The sequence below is a fragment of the Suncus etruscus genome, chromosome 10 (genome assembly GCF_024139225.1).
Source record: "Suncus etruscus isolate mSunEtr1 chromosome 10, mSunEtr1.pri.cur, whole genome shotgun sequence".
NCBI lineage: Eukaryota > Metazoa > Chordata > Mammalia > Eulipotyphla > Soricidae > Suncus > Suncus etruscus.
In genome coordinates this window covers 26,681,022-26,700,982 of record NC_064857.1, presented here as the reverse complement: position 1 = coordinate 26,700,982, position 19,961 = coordinate 26,681,022, and the positions used below count along the sequence as shown (strand labels likewise).

Sequence of the window (19,961 nt, the reverse complement as noted above, 5' to 3'; positions counted from 1 at the left end):
TGACTACCTTTTCTTGTTACAAAGCCCTGAAAGTTGAGGGTGCTTGGTACAAATTCAGCATGTTAAAAATAGTTCTGTTTGCTTGCTAGCTAGCTTTAAGCCCACCTTTTTTTTTTTGGAAATATTTCCAGTAAGGTATCATGGAAACTCATGTATTTGGAGATCCAACGGCCACATCCACTGAGGTAGATAATTGAAGTATTACTGTGACTTGCCTCCGTTAAAATTGCGCTTGAGGACAAAATGGAAAAAACAACCCTAAGCAGCCATGTGCAATATATTAACCGGACGGACGATGCCTCCTCCACCCAGCAAGCCAGGAAGCCAAGCCTCAGGGAGGGCTCCTGTGGGTGTGACTGCTGGGGGCTCAGGAACAAGGCCTACTGGGAGGGGAGGCTTACACTCAGTGGATGGAATTTCCATGCTTGGTGCTATTAAGAATGATGTCATTAGGGTGTGGGTTAAGGACAGCTGGCAGCCACCTGCCCTCCTTTTAGAAATTTGGAAGATTGCTCCAATCCCAGGCACAGATCACAAAGTCAGGTCCTATCTTCTGTCTGTCCTGCAAAGAGCAGCTCTCCAGCACTAATGGGGGAAGCTGAGAAGGGACAGCCTGCGTGACCATGCACACATTATTTCACCTTCTGCTTCAGCATCAAGGATTAATTAATTATCGCAAGTTGTCTCGAGACTGCACAATGCTTAACACAAACAGAGGAGACCCTTGAATTCATGGAGTTGTGACTCATGGTCTTGAATATTCATGTTCAACTACACCAGGCCATTCTCTCACCCAGCAACAACTCTGTTTTATGGAGCGGTGAGGGGTCCCCTTCTGTTTGTAAGGTGATGGGGGGGGGGGACTATCCATAGTGTGTGGCTGCAATACTGATGCCGTGTTTCATTCTCCTGGTGTGGATACTGTACGGCCCAATGGCAAGTGCCTGGAAACCCTATCTAGTGATACCTGAGGCCCATTTTCACCCCTGCAGGATTTCTCCCCGTTCTTTTGTGCCAATTTAACACATTTTAGTCCCATATATAAGATCTTTTAAAGTTAAAGTGCACTTCTCTTTTTTATTTTATATTATTTTATCTTCTCTCTCTCTCTCTCTCTCTCTTTTTTTTTTTTTGCATTCTGGCATGATTTGAATTCAGAACTATTGTGTGGTGCTTCTCTTTATTGCTGTAGGGCTCACTGAATATTTAATTTGACCTTTATTTTTGTATTGTTATGGTGTTTCAATTACCTTTTTTGTGTCCTCTCTCAAACTGAGGCTGATAGCCACTAGAAGGACTCTGCCCATTTTCAGCATATTTTAATTAATTAATCTTTTTATTCTTTTATTTTTTGCTTAATCTTTACCCCATTCTATTGCCTTTCTTTCCCTCAAACAAAACCACATAACTCAATTTATTTAGGTTAGCCTCTCAAATAGAGGGAGAAACAAGGGAGGGCACCAGAACCAAACAGATCACTGATAGTAAGCTAGACAAAGAGGGGACCACCTACTCTAGCAGCCTGGGGGTGATAGTGGGGGATATGGGTTGCAGAAATGGAACAGGGAAGGGGGGAGGACAAATTTGGTGGTGGGTATTCCCCTGATTCAATGTCAATATGTACCTAAAATACTAATGTGAAAGATATGTAAGCCACTATGATCAAAAAATAAAAATAAAAAAAAATAGTTAAAATGCACTTCCAGAGAAAATACTGAAACACAACTGTTCAGAACAGAGACTAGTGTGTGGTTATGCTCATTTTGCCCCCTGGCATACCATCTTGAATAGATTCCTTAACTTCAGCTTTATCATTTTCAAAACTGAGTAATAACCATCCTACTTTATAGATGTTTTGGGGATCAAGAGAACTGATGACTAACAGGTTAAAGACATAACACATACTCAACTGATATTAATGAAAATGGTTCCTTCCAGATAAATGTAAAGTCTGGCTCTCACGTTGAAAATTGTGGACATTAGAGACCTGAGAGAGTGAAAGTAAGAAGGGATAAGAGAAGTACATTAGAAAGTCAAAGACGGAGGAATGTAGCAATCACGTTTTGGAATTAAAGGAACAGCAGACAATAAAATGAAGGGATGAAAGGACAAAGAGAAGCCTAGAATATAAGATAAGCCCTTTTTATTCCAGTCATGATATGGTTGCACTGCTATTTTTGTGGAGTTGGAATAAACTTTCTGAAGTAGAACAATTGTAAAACTCAGACTCCAGAACAGTTAAAGTCACTTTTTGGCTGGGTCTGTGCAAAAGTGACTATTACAAAAATCAAGATACAAAAAGTAGTTTGGAATATTGCAAGATTGAACTATTTGTTTTTGTTTCAACCCATTTTACCTAGCACTATAAGCTCTTGTCTATTTTTTCTAGTTTGCTTTTGTGAGAACTTCTATTACTTTCCCTATTCTTTTTTTTTTTTTTTTTTTTTTGGTTTTTGGGCCACACCCGGTGGTGCTCAGGGGTTACTCCTGGCTGTCTGCTCAGAAATAGCTCCTGGCAGGCACGGGGGACCATATGGGACACCGGGATTCGAACCAACCACCTTAGGTCCTGGATCGGCTGCTTGCAAGGCAAATACCGCTGTGCTATCTCTCCAGGCCCCCTATTCTTTTTATAACAGTGTGAGAAGTCTTCAGCTAGGAGTTCCTCAGGACTCTGAATGTGTCTAGACATCATTGTGCAAAGATATAGTTTTTGAATCATATTATTCAATTTAATCATTTTAAGGTTGATCATATTATTCAGTTGAGTCAGATTTTTAGGAACATACTGTTTATTTTTATTGCAACCTTATTTATCTGCCAGTATCTTTAAAAGGAGATAGCCAGAGAACAGATGAATGGCTAAAGAAACTGTGGTACATCTGCATAATACTACATAGCTGCCAGGAAAAATGACATGAAATTTGCTTATACATGGATGGTATGGAGATGGTTATGCTGAGGTAGAGGGATAGACTTAGAATAATCTCACTCATTTGTGGAATATAAGAAAAATAAAAGATAGTATGGTAATAATGTCCAGAGATAATAGAGATGAGGACCAAGAAGACCTATCCATGATTGCCAGAGTGGTGAGTGCAGAAGGCTCCACTATAAATATGATAGTTGGAACTGATCACTCTGGTTAAGTAACAAATACTGATTGCTGAAAGGGGATAAAGTGACATGGATGGTATACTGCATTAATAATAATGCAAACAACAATGTTAAAAAGGAAAAAAGGGAGAGAGAGAGAAAGAGAGAGAGAGAGAAAGAGAGAGAGAGAGAGAGAGAGGTAAAATGTCTGCCTAGGAGGCAGGTTGGGGGTAACTGAGGACATGATGGTTAGAAATGTGCACTGGTGAAAAGTTATATACACTGTATGACTGAAAATCAAGCATGAACATAAATAAATAATTATTAAACAAACAAACAAAAAAGGCAACAGGACTGGGGTGTGTAACTCAGATAGCAGAGTCATACTTCACATCTGTGAGGCCCTGAATTCATTCTCTGATACCTCATTGTCCAAATCACACTAGGTTAACCTTTGAGGAGTTATACAACCAGCAGTGACAACCTACTGGTCTCTGATAAATAGAGAGATACATGTATAAAGGAATTAAAAATAGAAAACTTTTAAAAAGGGCTGGAGATAGTCAATGGGAGTAAAAGTCCCAGAGTGGTTAATTCAGAAAGAAAGCTTTAAAGTGTGAAAAACTGAGGAAGGGGCATCATTAAAACAAAAGCAAATAATTCATTCTACTTCTGAAATCTCTAGTATGATCTTTCTAAATACATAAAATATGATGGAGGTAAATATCTAATGCATAAAACTGATAAATGTAACAAACATCAGTCAACATTGTGCTGCACCACTGATAGATTCCATTAGTTGTTGTATGTCAAAGATTCGAGGAGCCTAATTTCCTCAAACAGTGAGAGAAAATATTTAGATAGGAATCTTGAAGGTCATTTGAAAACTGCTCAAAAGAGCAATTGGATATTTGCTGAGGGAAGTTTAGTGTTCTTTAATAAGAAACTTAAGTTGCCCATCTTCTCAGCAATTCTGCAAAAGGTGATATCACTAAATATCTTATACATCTATGGCAATATCAATCAGTAATTCTATATTTTGAATATACAATCCCTTAGGCTATGCAAAGACCGAGATCTTCATAGTCTTGACCTCCCTAACCCAAGCTTGGTTTCATTGACCTTTCTTTATATTGTAGTTAGTGGACTGGCTATTATGTCCTGGGCCAATACTATCAGTGTCAGTACCGCCTGACCTCAAGTCAAAATTAGCAGCTTTATTTTTCTAATTTTGAAAAGCCAATTTACAATCATTTCATTGTTTCCTTTTTGTATTGAGACTATAACTGTTTGTGGGAGATTCTGAAATGAATGAACAAAAATATACATCTTATTCTTTATGTTTTCACCCATAATTGAAACTAAATATAATTAGGAGCTGGGAAAGAAAAGGATCAGGGAAAGAAATGAAAGAAAAATTCCAGTGATCCACCAAGACTGGAGGCCATGCTAAACTCTGTAAACAGTGAATTTTAAAATCCTGTTTTAATGATAACTATTCTTGATGTCAAAGACAGTTACATGATCTATTTTTCATAGTAAACCAAATATTACACTGGAAATTTATGTTGTAAATAATTTCTCAAACATTTCTTAAAGTATTTGTAGTTATAAAATGCTTGCACTTTGCTAGTCCATCAATGACCTCTTTAAATTTAATTTCTGCTCCATTTTGTATGCAAATTTTACATGTAAACCTAATTTCAATAAAAGGCAAAACACTTTTTTTACTTTAATAAATAGACACCATCTACTTTTGCATACAAACTGTTTTAGTGAACTTACAAATATAATTAAAAATCACTTTTCTTTCATGAAAACTTATATTAAAATCAGCCCAACCTGATTTCACTATAATCTCTAATATCACATCAGGTTTTAATAAGCCTCCTTTTTGTAGCACACATGTGCTTAAGACTTCATGGAAATCAAATCAGTAGAGAGAAGGGATTACTTTAGATTACTTTGAAATATGCATTGTTTGAAATGGCCTCTGGTGACCAGGTTTCATGAATGGCTGATTTTACTTGTGGGGTACATCATCTGGTTTAATTATATCAGCTCCTTTGTGTGACAAGTGCTATTCTGTGTGCCCTAAGAAATGAAGGCTTCAAGTCGAATGTTCACTGAGAAACTAAATTCTAGAAATGTCTAGAGCATTTCTCGGGTGTTTTAATATGGAAATCCATATTAAAAATAATACATAAGGAATTGTCTAATTTTAAATATACATTTTTAAAGATAGTTTATTGATGGTCAACAAATTTGCCCCAACATTAATAAATAATGAATCATATCTGATCTTTTTAGTTTGGGATATGGATAGGATTTTTAAATTTTTCTTCTGTAAAGTTTTTACAGCTTAAAATGTCATAAACTTTACTCTTCTATAACAATAAAGTTGGATTTACTCCTATTTGCTAAAACATTTGATTTATGACCAGATTGTGAACTAAGAAGTCCGAGTTTAAGTTTCAAGTTACTATAGACCTTCATTGCAAGTAATAGCAATTGAATCAATGTTAGTAAATTTATGTTTTAAAAAATCCTCTACTATAGTTTTCCAAGTACTCACCCATCTGAAAACACTGACACATATTTATATTCATTCTAGATAATCATGTGAGGATGAGTAGATGAACATGAATAAATAAAAATTTGATAAATCAAGTTACTAATAAGAATAATGAATGTGCATTCATTATATGAGTTCTTTTTCCTAGAAATTGCTAATCATGCCTTTTGTTCTATTGTACTAATATTTTCTGTGTCTGCATTTCACTTAAAATCTAGATTAATTTGCTATTTTCCTTGATAAATGTACAGCCCAACTTATTAGAAGTTAGAAGGTAAACATTTAGTTTAGGAACAGAATATAGTTCAGGGACTGAGTAATATATAAAGCACAGACTTAAGATAATTATAACTATTTTAAAACTTTTGATTAAATATTTAGTCAAGGATACAAAAAACTTCAAGTCTCTTTTCCAGAAACTTCTGTGATGTAGTATTTTATAAATATCGTAATGAATTAACTTAAATTCTAGCTTCCTTAAAAAGCTTCTGAACAAATGAGTTTGCTTAATTATGAGTGTTTTTATTTTCTCAAAAATTCTTCTCTAAATAATATATTATGAAGAAGTGAGGGAATCATTCTTTATTATTGGTCTTTAAATCATAAGCTAAGAACTAGAGTGATTCCCTTTCATTGTCTTGAAACGTACATTCATTCTTCGCAAGATTCCCCAGACCTCCCCTGATCATTCGCTGTGTCTGTCAACAGGAGCATTCACAAGGAACTTGTATCTTCTCTCTATGGTGCTTAACGCTTTAGAAAGTGTTAAAGAGCATTATATTAGTGTTAAGGTTGACAGCACAGAAAAGCAGGCTGAAAGAATTCTCAAGATAGTGACATAATTTTAAAGACATATGCTGATCTTTCCCATAGATTTTAAAGGCAAGAAAATATGTAGAGAAATATTTATGAAATGAATAGATTTCTTCAGGGTCCAGCAGTAGAGCTTAAGAGGTAGAATCCAAATCGTTGATATGTAAGACTGCCCACACTTCCAAGGTGCCCTACTCGTGTGCCGTTTGACATAATACACCGGAGCACTGGCAGCTATGATCCTGGCAATTCAACCATGGCAACAAAACACCTTCTTTAGCTGAAATATAGCACAAGAATTGGGGCATTTTAAAATAAATTTGTGTTGGAGCCAAACTGACCTCATAGTGTGTAGGGCATTTGCCTTGCATGCAGTAGGTCAGGTTCTATTCCCAGCATCTCATATGAGCCTGCCAAGAGTGATTTCTGAATGCAGAGCCCGGAGTAACCCCTAGTGCTGGTACAACCAACCAACCAACCAACCAACAAATAAATGAATAAATGAAGAAATTTGCATTGTATTAGATTATATACAACAAGATAACAAACTAAAATAAACAGTATAAATCTGTTACAAATGCAGTTTTAGTACCTTGAAGTGAGCATGAAGTGGTGAAGACTGTGCTTATTTCTTACTTTTAATATGTCTCTCTGTGGGACAGATTCATAAGTTTCAAATCAGAGGTCCTCAAACTATAGCCCACGGGCCATATGTGGCCCACCGAGGACATTTTTTCCAGCCTGCTGGGTGATTTTGCTGCCACTGTCTGTTGCAGCCAAGAAGTCAGGGCCCACAGTGGAATGTGTGTCCCATTCTCCAACTCCTCTTCTGTCTCTTGACACCTCCTCTCAGTCTCAAACAGGGATCCTCAAACTAAGGCCCACCAAAAACAGGCCCATCAATATAGTTCCCATTAAAACACAAGAGTAAATTTGTTGTTTTCACTTTCCTTGCTCTTCATTTTATATTTTGTATTTGTTCCCTTTTTGTTAATTTTTTTACTTCAAAATAAGAAATGTGAATTGTGTACAGGAATTCGTTCATAGTTGTTTTGTTCTTTTTTAATCTATGGTCCAGCCTTTCAACAGTCTGAGGAGCAGTGAACTAGCCCCCTGTTTATAAAGTTTGAGGATCCCTGGTCCAAATGAATCCCAATGGTGCTTGTGGCATACAAAAACTCAGCAACTGCTTCAACTGTTGCACCAAATTTTCCAACCTCTTGGGAAGGAAACTGGGGCCAACTGACTAGTTATAGCCAATGAAGTGTAAGATAACATCTGAGTGACTTCAGATTGAAGCCATGAAAAATTCTTCCACAAGTTTCTCCAGTTGTTTCTTCTTCTGCTTCTTAGCACAATTATTGTAGCAACAAGAAAACAATTAGCCTGTGTTAATGCATGACTGGGTAGAACTACTCTGTGCCATTTTATGACTTGTAGTATGAGTGACTAATATACATTTATTGTGTTAACCATTGACAGCGGAAGTTTAATATTCCAGCAGACTATTTCTGCTGACTAATGCAATATCTCAATACATGTTAGCTAAAACATAAAAACTAAAATATAATCAGATGCTAGAATCTAGGAAACTGTACATTTTAAAACCCAGCTAAGGTGCCTGTACCCACAATTGTTCCTCTTTTTTTTTTTTTTATCATTATCACTGTCTTTTCACTTCTCTCTCAACCCCCAGGGATTTCTAATCAGAATCACCCTAATGCATGTGATTGCAGCACTGGGATGTAACTTGTGGTCTGATATAGGTCACTGCTGCACCATCTTCTGAATCTTTCACCAGATTCATTTTTAAGGAAGTTCCCATGGTCTTGTCTTTAAAATTTCAGAAATCTCTTCCTTCTCATTCTCTTGATGCTCCCTACTTCCATTGAAGCTAATGATAATTATTAGGCCTTTTAGAATTTTGTTGTATCTTATATCAGATTCTTATTTCAAAAATTGGGTTATTTTGTTTTCCATTGTTTTGCCGATTGCTTTCTCAGAGGAACTGGACATTTTCTAAAAGCTGTGTTCTTTAATATTTTTTTGTTGCTTTGGGGCTATATTTGGCAGTGCTCAGTACTTACTCCTGGCTCTGCTCAAGGATCATTCTTGGAAGACTCAGCATACCATAAGGGATTGAACCTGAGTCAACACATTCAAAGCAAGTGCATTACCCTATATACTATGTCTCTGGCCTTTCACATGTTCATTTTTATGTGGTTTTTAATTCCTACCTTTGTGGGTTTAAGTCTCTTACTTCATCTTGCCACAGCACTAGATTAGATTTACTTAATGCAAATAAAAGCCCTTAACTTTTCAGAAAAATATCACTTGCTGTTTAATTCTTTCACTGAGGACAAAGAATCATTTCTAATTTTATATTTAAAAAGAGTAAATAAGAGTGGCAGAGTGGTGGTGCAGCTGTAGGGTGTTTGCCTTGCATGCGGCTGACTTAGGCTGGACCAGGGTTTGATCCCCTGGTGTCCCATATGGTCTCCCAAGCCAGGAGCAATTTCTGAACGCATAGCCAGGAGTAACCCCTGAGTGTCACCAAGTATTGCCCAAAAACCAAAATAAATAAATAAATAAATAAATAAATAAATAAATAAATAAATAAATAAGTTTTAAAAAGATTTGTGGGGGCTGGAGAGATAGTGCACACAGTCAAGGCAAACTTTTTTTGTATGATGGCATTATTAAAAAATCAGGAAGAAATCAGTTCTCAAAACTCAAACTTTAACTAATATCACAACTTAAGCTAAGAACCAATTAAAAAAAGATGTTTCAATTTTTAAATTTTGTTAAATTTGAGAACAAAAAAAGTTAAACAGTAAAAGAAAAGTCTATTATTTTAAATACAGAACTGGATTTATTGAAGGAAGGGTTGGTGGATGGAAAAGAGTGGGTGAAGGAGGAGGGAGAGGGAGCTCTGAAGGAGCGTGGGGTATTAATGTTGGAAGCAAAAATCCCTTTTATGAGCAATATAGTAAATCACAGTACTTCAAATAAAACAATGTTTGTAAAAAATAGACTTTCCAACTCCTTTTTTCTTCCTCCATGATGAATGGAAAGAAAACAAAAAAAACCTTAATTTTATGTATCCGTGTTATAAAGCAGCAGATAACTAAAATACAAAATTTAATACAAACATAAATAAAACAAAATTAATGTGCCCTCCTCACCATATCACAGTAGAACCAAAGCTCACAATTTTTGAGTAGATTACTTTTCACAGTTTCTTCCAATTTCAGGATTCACAATGTTGAGGACCCAGAGGATAGAAAAGAAAATATTGTTGAAAGAAGATTCCATTACTTAGAAAAGTATTTCCCCAATGGTGCTCCAGGTCAGAGATGTACACTTTTTAACTGTCATTGATGTGGGAAGAGTCTAACATGAGCAAAGCAGATAAAAACCTTTCTGCAGAAGGAAACCGTGGTCTCTTTATTTCTTAGAGTTGTAATAAATTAGAATGGGAAATAGACTTGCTGAGGAAAACAGGAGATGGATGTTTTCAGGTATTGGATTTTTTTTTTAAAGCTAAAATTATCTACTTCATGACTTCGAGTCTAGTATAAAGCAGATAGCAAGTCCAGAAGAATCCTTAAAAGAAAATAAACGATACTTGGGGAATGTGAAAGCAAAGATTTGGAGGAAGGGAGTTTGCAGCTCACCCTAAGAGATGTGAGTAAATAGATTTGCCATTAGAGTTTGGGGTAGTGTGTGGATACCAGCTTCTTGCTGATCTAATTCTATTCTGCTTCACTCTGACAGTAAATGAAGTGTGTTCAGGCTAAATTCAGCTTCAAATAATCGCATGCTGTTGGTCTAAACCTCCCCTGCTGTCTTAATTGGTTCTGGTGACCTTTATCTTTTTCTTTTTCCTAAGTAGGAGTAGCACTGCTTTGTAGTAGAAACAATACTATTGCCCCATCCCTGAGAGGTTGAGTTCTGTGCTGAGTGAGTTATTCTGATCTTGTAGCATTCACTGTGAAGTTCTGTATTATCTCCGAATTAAACACACACACACACACACACACACACACACACACACACACACACACACATCGTCCCATGTCACAACTCCTATGTGATTTCACTCATCTAAAACTTAGTGTAGTTTCAAGGCTTTAAAGAGGAGAAAATAATGAGTACAAAAACAAAAGCAACAGCAACCAAAAAGTGAATAATAGTCTTAAGGTATAGTTTTTGGACTAAGCTAGAAACAGGTAGTAAGTATAACTCTAGCCAGTCACTCTCAAGTCCTTTGTGCCCAGGATCATCTTATAATTATTAAAATGTAGGGGATGGAGAGATATTACAATGGGGAGCAATTGGATTGCTCCCTCAAGCACTGTCAGGAGTAATTTCTGGGTTTAGAGTGAGGAGTAAACCCTGAGCATTGCTATTACCCCCAAACTAAAAATAAAATAAATAAAAGTTATTGCAGATTCTAAGACCTTTTAGGTAGGTGGAATATACCTATCGGTATTATGAAAACTAAATGTGTGAATCAAACTTGGGTCTCCAACATGTAAGGGAACAATGAATGGTCAGTCACTGAAAATAAAAATTTTGTCTATCGAACTGAACTTATATATCAGGATGTGTGAATTTGGGGAGATGGAAGGAAGTGTCCTTGGGATATTGGTGTAGGGAAGCAGACTCAATGGTGTTGAGTATAGTATTTGAAGCATGCATGCATGAAACATATGATTAACAGTATTGTAAATCCCAGTACGTCAATAATGACTTTTAAGAAATCACTTAATGAGCTTTCATTCTCTGTAACATTAACATCCAATGGTTATCATGTACTTTGAATTTTTTTTATTCATATAGGATTCTGAAACATGGTCATTTAGGAAATATGCATTATGTAAATATACTCTATGTTGACACCTTTCATTTTACAGTATCAGTAAGTTGCATTTGTAGGGCCAAAGTGATAGCATAGCAGGTAAGGTATTTTGCCTTGCATGCACCCTACCCATAATCAATCTCCTTCATCCCATATAGACCTCCAACCTGCCAGGAATGATTTTTGAGTGCAGAGCCAATAGTAACCCCTGAGGGTTGCCACCAGGTGTGACCCAAAGCCCTCTCCCAAAAAATTGCATTTGTTGATATCAACACCAATGTCAAAAGAAGGGTCTTATATATGCAGGAAAAATGTCAAGCTTAAAGTGTTTTTGAAAATTCTGTTTTTATCTTAGAAGCTAGATTTCTGTCTGGCATCAAAGACAACAAATACTGTTAGTTGTTTTCTTTGGAATGACAATCTAATTCTATTCATTACTTAAGAAGATGACTTTAAAATATTCAAGTTCACATAATTTTTTCACATTAAGAGTGTTGCATGAGAAAAATAAGTGTCTAGTTCAGCTTATAATTCAATTACACAAAGTTTGATCTCAAGAAATTCAAGAATATTTCAAACACAGCAAAGGACTATATATGTCTTCTTCTCTCACACATAGAAAATTTAAAAAGTATTCTCAACTAAAAGACACTGGTGGAAGTTCTTGGATACTGTGGTGGTAGTGAGGAGAGGTAACTATATACATGAAAACTATAAATATCAATATCAAAAACATATAATCTAAACTACTCTGATCAATTTTCATTTAAAAAGACAAAGGTAGAGCTTGAGCACAGTGGATATGATGTTTGCCTTGCATGTGGCCTATCCAGATTCAATCCCCAGCATCCCTTATGGTTATCCAAGCCTGCCAGGAGGGGTGATTTCTCCAGTGCAGAGCCAGGAGTAACCACTGACCACTGCCTGGTGTGGCCCAAAAATTAAAAAAAAAAAAGAAAAGAAAAGAAAAGAAAAGAAAAGTAAAGAAAAGGCAATGGTAAAGGATGTAGTATAAAATAATAAAGAGGCCCTTTGGATGGAACTAGATGATGATGGGATGAATGGAGGGGCCTTTCTCTGCTGTTCCAGCACCTCGTGTCTCCAACCCCCACTGGCTGGAGGGTCTACCGGTTCAGGGTGGCAGGAAGGAGAAAATCCACTCACAGACAGGCTTCTTCAGGAGATAAGATCTTTATTTGCCCTAGCCAGCATGTGTGGCCTATATCATAATCATTTACGCTGGATTCCTATTCAGCCCTGCATTGTACCTTGTCCCTCAGAGATCTCCTCCTGTTTCCTCCTCCATCCTACATCCATGCAAATCCCCTTTTGCCCCTGAGGCCAAACCTTTTGTAACCTCCCCAAGACCCCTTCCAGAAATGACTAGGTGACTCAAAATCAAGTTTTACTAAATAAATTACTTGACTGAAACAAAAACAGTTTTACCACTCATTCCTCTTACTTTCTCAGTGCTTTACCAACAAAGTGAAAATAAAGCAAATAAGTAGTTGGTAAGCTTACCAAAATAGTTCAAATCCCTGTCCTTTACCAAAACATCTTAGAATGCCCTCAGAGTCCCAGGTCATATTTAGAGAACTAACACATCTCAGAGGGGACAAAACAGGGACTTCTCAGCTTTATGCCGCATCCCCTCTACCTGCCATACACTGCATGGATGGAGTGGACTTTGTTGAAACCTGATAATTCTCCTCTAAATATTGGGCCAGCAGGAGCCTCATTTTCATATGAGAAATGGTTAAACCAATCCATGTGAGCTAGACTTTCGGCCCAGTTGGCATAAAGTCTTTCCAACATTTTTTGCCTTTTTTACTTGATCTAAAACTTTTAATGTCGCATTTACAGTTTGGTTTGACTGCCCAAAACAAAGTCCTGAAAATGGTCCCCACTGATCAGTCCAAGCCACAATGGATGTTTTCATCTTACGGCTAAGAAAGAGAAAAGGCAACTTGTATTCGGTGTTCACTTGTGAATACAACCCCCTTCTTCAAGTTCACTTACCATGTGTGAGAAAACTCCTTAAAAAAGAAATTTCTTCCATTTCTACTATTCCCCAAGACAAATTGTTAGTCTCTAAGGACACTTGTTGTCCACAAGCAAAGTATTCAATTCAAGCTTTGCATCCCTGTCTCTTTTGTCAAGTTCTGCATTTTGTATGTCAGGTTTTTTTTTTCTTCCTCTTCTTTACTTCTTTTCCTTCTGGGGCTGGAAACCAACAGTGAGAGGATGACAGGATTTTAAAAGGTCATTTTTTTAAAAGAAAGAATTGTCTGTGTGCAGATTTTTAGAATGGTTTGTGTGGCATACTTTAATGAGATGAGGACAAATAAAAATGGAGAACTGCTGCTTACAGTTGTCTGAAAGTTTCTTTTTTTAATCCCTCATATACTGTGCTTATGCCCCCTCCCAAGTGCTAATAAACTGGGCAAAAGAAGTGCACTTTTTGAAAAAATTGCTTTATTTAAGCACTGTGGTTACAAAATTGTTCATCGTTGGGTTTCAGTCATACATCCTTCACCAGTGCACCCCTCCCATTTCCTTCCCAACATCACTTCCCACTCCAGACCGTCTCTCTCTTTATCTCTCTCTCTCTCTCCCTTATTTTTGACACTGTGGTTTGCATTACTGTTAATGCAAGAGGTGCCTTGCATGTCACTACCTCCCCTTTCAGCACCAAGTTCTTGTCCAGAATGATAAATTCTAACTCTCATTGTCCAGTTAGACCCTTCTCTATTCTAACTGCATTTACCCCTCTTTGTGACAAGCTTTCTACTCTGGGCTAGACCTCCTGACCTTTACCTCTATTCTCTTTGAATATTATTACCATACTATCTTATTTATCTTACACTTCACAAATGAGTGAGATTATTTCATGTCTCTTTCCCTCTGGCTTATTTTACTGAGCATAATAATCTCCATGTCCATGTATAAGCAAATTTCATGACTTCATCTTTCCTAATGAATGCATAGTATTCCATTCTGTAGCACTGTTTCTTTAGCCACTCATCTGTTGTCGTGTACCTGAGTTGTTTCTAGATTCTGGATATTGTAAATAGTACTGTAATTAACATAGGAGCGCAGAGGGCATTTTTGTATTGTGTTTTTGTGTTCCTGAGGTATATCCCTAGGATGGTATTTTTGGGTCATATGGAAGCTCAATTTCTTTTTTTTTTTTACTTTTGTTGTTTGTTTGTTTTTGAGCCACACCCAGTGACACTCAGGGGTACTCCTGGCTATGCTCTCAAAAATTGCTCCTGGCTCGAGGGACCATATGGGATGCTGGGGGTTGAACCCATGTTCATCCTGGGTCACTTTCAAGGCAAAATGCCCTATGGCTGTGCTATCACTCTGGCCCCTGGAGGATCAATTTCTTGCTTTTTGAGGAATGTCCATTTTGTTTTCCCAAAAGACTGGACCAGTCTGCATTCCCACCAGCAGTAAATGAGAGTCCCTTTCTCTCCATATCCATGCCAACTGTTCTTGTTTTGTTTTTGTTTTTGTTTTGAGTGTGTGTGTGTGTGTGTGTGTGTGTGTGTGTGTGTGTGTGTGTGTGATGAGTGCTAGGCTCTGTGGTGTGAGATGGTACCTCATTGTTCTTTTGATTTGCATCTCCCTGATGGTTAGTGATGAGCATTTTTTCATGTGCCTTTTGGCCATCTGTATTTCTTCTTTGAGGAAATGTCTGTTCACTTTTTCCTCCCCATTTTTGGATGGGGTAGAATTTTTTTTCTTGTAAGGTTCAATCACTGCCTTGTATATCTTAGATATTAGCCCCTTATTTGATGGGTATTAGGTGAATAAGTTTCCCCATTCCGTGAGTAGCCTTTGTATCCTGGTCACTATTTCCTTTGAAGTGAAAAAGCTTCTCAGTTTAGTGCAGTCCCATTTGTTTATCTCTGCTTCTACTTGCTTGGACTGTAGTGTTTCATCCTTGAAGATGCCTTCAGCTTAAATATCATGGAGTATTCTGCCTACATTTTCCTCCATGGACCTCATGGTTTCAGGTCTGATATCAAGTTACCTTTAAGTCAGTAAGTGACTGACGTAAAGAGGAAGGTCACTTTCTTGGTTGAAAAATGCATATACTTATATTCCTTTTTTCTTTTAAGGAATCGACTTTTTATGTAGTTTATTCAAAGCACTATAAAACCTTTTTTTCCTGAAGGAGAAATCATGATTAAAGAAAGAATAACTAGTAATATTGATAGAGTGTCAGAGAATGTTATTAGTATTTAATTCTCAAGAATTTTCAGTTTCATGAGAGACTAATGCTCCCTCTCCTCCCTGCTGAGGGATAAAGGGAGCTTGGGCCACACCTGGTGATGCCCTGGTGATGCTCAGGGTTACCTCAAGGTTCTGAAGGGGCTTGACAAATCACATGGGGTGCCAGAGATTGATCCCAGGTTGGCCACACACAAAGAAAGCACCTTACCTACTGTAATCCCTCAGGACCTACCTGTAGTTGTTATTTGAACTCTGAGTGCTACTGCTGCATAATCTGGTGCCCAGTGTGTCATGGAAACTAGTTTCCAGATTATTTACATCAGTAAAATTTCCATGACAGAAGTAATCCCCTGTTGTTTTCAGTCACACTGTAGACTAGAGAGGTGAGCAAAGTTTTGCTACCCAATGAACCAGCTTTTTGAGAAACTCCAATATTTAGCGGTTTATTCTGCTCCCAGTTCTGTGGGGGAAAGGCATTGTTTGATATTTAATTTTCTTTGTTTTCTCATCTTTTGATCTTATATCAGTTTTCTCATGATGTGAAAGAAATGCGAACAATGTGAACAATTGTGGGCTTTCTGTGTACAGCATGCACCCTAGTCACTGAAACATCTCTGACTTATTATCCCAAACACTGGCTCTTGTATGTTCACTTTCTCTGAGCTGCAGTATCAGAGGAGGTATGCCTGTTGTTCTGTGGGCAATGAAGTCAAGACAGTGTGGTTGCAGACATGAGATTTTTATTTAAAATCCTTTCTTGTTGTTGAGTGTTTTTTCTCTCTCTTTCTAATTACAGGCTGCAGAGTGAAAAGCCTTAGAACTGTTTACAAAACATCTCATAAAGTTTAAAATAATAAGGGTGTGTGTTCAAACAAAACAATGTGTGTGGCAGGGGGTAAACACTATATACTCTTTCTTCTTTCTTTCATGATTTTATGTCACCATCCAGAATGAAGGCCTGGTAGTGAGGTTGGAGCTCCTTTCCTCCTGCTTGGCCATGCTCATGCTTAATTCACTGTTTGTTTAACTGAGGCCAGTTTCTTGTTGTAGCTCAAAATACAGACCCTCAGGTGTGTGGGGACAGAATGACTGACGAAATGGGCTGCTATTTAATTAATGTTAGGGCAGCCTAAATCCCTGTGCATATATTCCCTCATTTCATGTATAAAAAAAAATAAATTGGCAGGGTTGTAGGGTGTGTGTGGGGTGGGGGTGGTGGTTGTGGAGAACAAGCCCTTTGCTTGCTTTCAGCTATCCAAGAAAAAAAGATTTCAGCAGATTGGTGTTTTCCAATAAAATTTTCAAAATAAAAAAATTTAACAACCCTTTAAAAAGTCCCCTCCAGTGCAGATTTGCAATGATTTTGCAATGCTTCTCTCCCCAGTTTTTATTTATTTCTTGTGTGGAGGGAGAGTCTCTAACCTCCTGCCTCAGAGCCAATCAGTCATTTTGCTTTGCAGGTTGAGATCTGCTGCAGCAAAGCAAACCTCTAGGCTGCCTGCACTGCACCAGATCTTGATAATAGTGAGGCTGGTGATGACAGTTGAAGGAGGGTTCTGTCCCCTTAGGCACCAGTGCTGAGGACACAGACTGGACAGAGGGACCAACTTTGCCTGGAGGAAGAGCCCCTTTCCCTGGTGATTGATGGGAGAGAGTTAGCAGCTATTGAGAGGCTGGGAAAGGTTACCCTGCCAGTCACTTACTATGAAGTCTTTGTCAGCAGAAAGAACCCACCCAGAGTAGTGAATGACATAATGCAGATGACAAATGACAGCTTTGCGCTTCATTCTACTCGCTAAGTACTCAATAGCAAATGCAGGTGAGTTAATGCTCCCCCCACAGAGCCTTGAAAAAGCAGCTCCCCTAAGGCAAAGCTCTGCAAGCAAGCAACCATGCAGGCAACCATGGTTGTTTCTTCCTCGTTTTTTATTGGGTTTGTTTAAAGTCCAGTTGGTGTATGAATGGGGATGGCTTCCTGTGCAGTTTTCTAGAGTTGATTATGAAATGAAGAGATGATCTGAGTTCATCATTCACAGCTCTCAAGGCTGCTACCTTCTGGTGCTCCCTTTTAGATTGCAGTTTCAAGAGACTACTTAAATACTTCAGACCCCAGACATCTTTGTAAAACTCTTTGACTGACATTTCTTTTCTCTTTTTCCCCTCCCCCTTTATAGGACTACATCTGCACATATTCTGAGTACCTCTGAGCATAGAAATTGATTATTCAACCAGGATACCTAATTCAAGGTATGAGCTCTTATCACGAAGCTTGGGCCTTTGAGCCCCATGTTGAAAACTTGGCAATAAATTAGAATAGGAAAAGCTGGAATGAGAATAAAGGACAAAAGTGAATTTGCAAAATAACCAAGTGCTTACAAAACTCCCCACCGGCTGTGAGGTTTGGCCACTTCTGATTCACCCGCGGTGCTTTCACAGGCAGGCAGTTTATATGCTAGTTCTCATTTTCTTGTGGCCCTTTTTATGCAACTGGGTTTGGAGTTTGGATTCCAATTCAGTGTCTCCCTCTCTCTTTTTTTCTTTCTCTCTGGCTGCCCAGATCTGCAGAAACCAGAAGCTTGCGCCTTTTCTGTCAGTTTGCAACACTGGACCCAACACAATGAAGTATTCTGGCTGTGCTCTGGTTTTGGCTGTCCTGGGCACAGAACTCCTCGGCAGCCTCTGTTCAACAGTTAGATCCCAAAGATTCAGAGGACGAATACAGCAGGAACGAAAAAACATCCGGCCCAACATTATTCTTGTGCTCACTGATGATCAAGATGTGGAACTGGGTGAGACATGGGATTTTTCTCTTGGTGGTCTCTTGATCCAAATGGTTTGCTGGCTTTTCTGCCCTTTCAGTATGAGTCGGTGAGTGTTTGGGGACTTGGCCTTTAATTACAAAATCTTAACCAACTGACTACTTTATAAAATGAAATTTTCACTTATTATAAGGTTTGTGGAACAGTTCAGGTAGGATCTAGAAAAATAGGAAAAGAGAAAACAGGACTATAGTAAAATCAAGGAGTTTATGTTGTATTCTTGAGACTCTTGGTCAAGAACATATCGGTAATAGTTGGACAAAGTTGCTTTAAAGTATATAAGATTATGACTATAATATAATAATATAAATGAATGTAGACAGAATTAGAGGAATTTTTATAAATTACTTCATTTAAAGACCATGTATTTCATAATTGCTCATAATATATTTGTTCCAAGATCAGTCCCACCATTGATGTAAAAATTTCTCAAAAAAAAAATAAATAAATAAGATTTTTCAACCACTGTCCCCAAATTCTCACTCCCTTGAAAAACATAAAATATATTTTATATTGCTTTTTTGTAGGTAAAAGAAAATGAAATTATTTTTTTCAAGCACAGTAATAAAAATTGTGAAAATTAATGTATGTCACAATGAAGTGATTACATCATTGTCAGAAGGTTTGCTAAACAATATGTTGCTAGTTGATTTTCTGTTATTTTTTTTTTTTTTTTTTGGTTTTTGGGCCACACCCGGCGGTTACTTCTGGCTGTCTGCTCAGAAATAGCTCCTGGCAGGCACAGGGGACCATATGGGACACCGAGATTCGAACCAACCACCTTTGGTCCTGGATCGGCTGCTTGCAAGGCAAACGCTGCTGTGCTATCTCTCCGGGCCCGATTTTCTGTTAATTTTATTTGTTTCTGCACATTAGGTAGTTTTGAATATATGTTGATGTCTAAATTGGTGTATTCCTACTAAGATGACGATATTTAAAACTATTTGGAGCTGTCTTGTGTCCATACATGCAGCCACATGGTCTAGAAATTCCAAACTCTGTGACTGATATTGTGGCTTTTGTGGGGCAGGGTTTCAGGTGCCTGACCTTTTGCAAGTATGAGAAGGCAAAGACTCGGTGCCCACACTCACTCAAAAAAAAACCCCAGAGATGTCAACCCAAATACCAGCATACCTGGAGTTTAGATCAGTTTGGCATCTCTGCAGAGCTCTGTGGTTGAGTAGTGGAACTAGAAGAATTTTTAACAGTGATTATCATTGAAGTAAATTACTTACTCTCAGCTGGCTGGGTAGTTGAAAGTTATAGGATTGATTCTACATGTCTTCTGGTAGTAATTTTCTATTACTACTTCAGACAGGATGTTTCTCTAAAGAATTGGTTCATTTTGGTTCTAGAGCATTTGATTAGTTTGTTAATACGTAGTGAATGCAATTTAATTTTTGTACCATCTGGTTGATATTTTCTTTTTTTTTATTTTCTCAACTTGAATAACACTGTCCTAAGCTCTTGATTCAAGATTCAAGGGAATCTTAAAGTCAATTTCTAGGAGAGATCAAAAGGCCTTTAGACATTATCTCTAACGTTGTTTTTG

At 37.6% G+C, this 19,961-nt stretch overlaps 1 protein-coding gene across 3 annotated transcripts in view; it reads left to right on the top strand.

Annotated features, from left to right (window-relative positions):
* The window catches only part of SULF1 (sulfatase 1), a 184,912-nt gene that overhangs the window by 85,716 nt on the left and 79,235 nt on the right, over nt 1–19,961 (top strand). For all 3 annotated transcript variants that reach the window (XM_049781800.1, XM_049781802.1, XM_049781803.1), the window contains exons 3-4: nt 17,765–17,837; nt 18,148–18,379. In XM_049781800.1, the coding sequence (XP_049637757.1) occupies nt 18,208–18,379 (172 nt within the window). In that variant the 5' untranslated portion in view covers nt 17,765–17,837; nt 18,148–18,207. The remainder of the gene's footprint in view (nt 1–17,764; nt 17,838–18,147; nt 18,380–19,961) is intronic.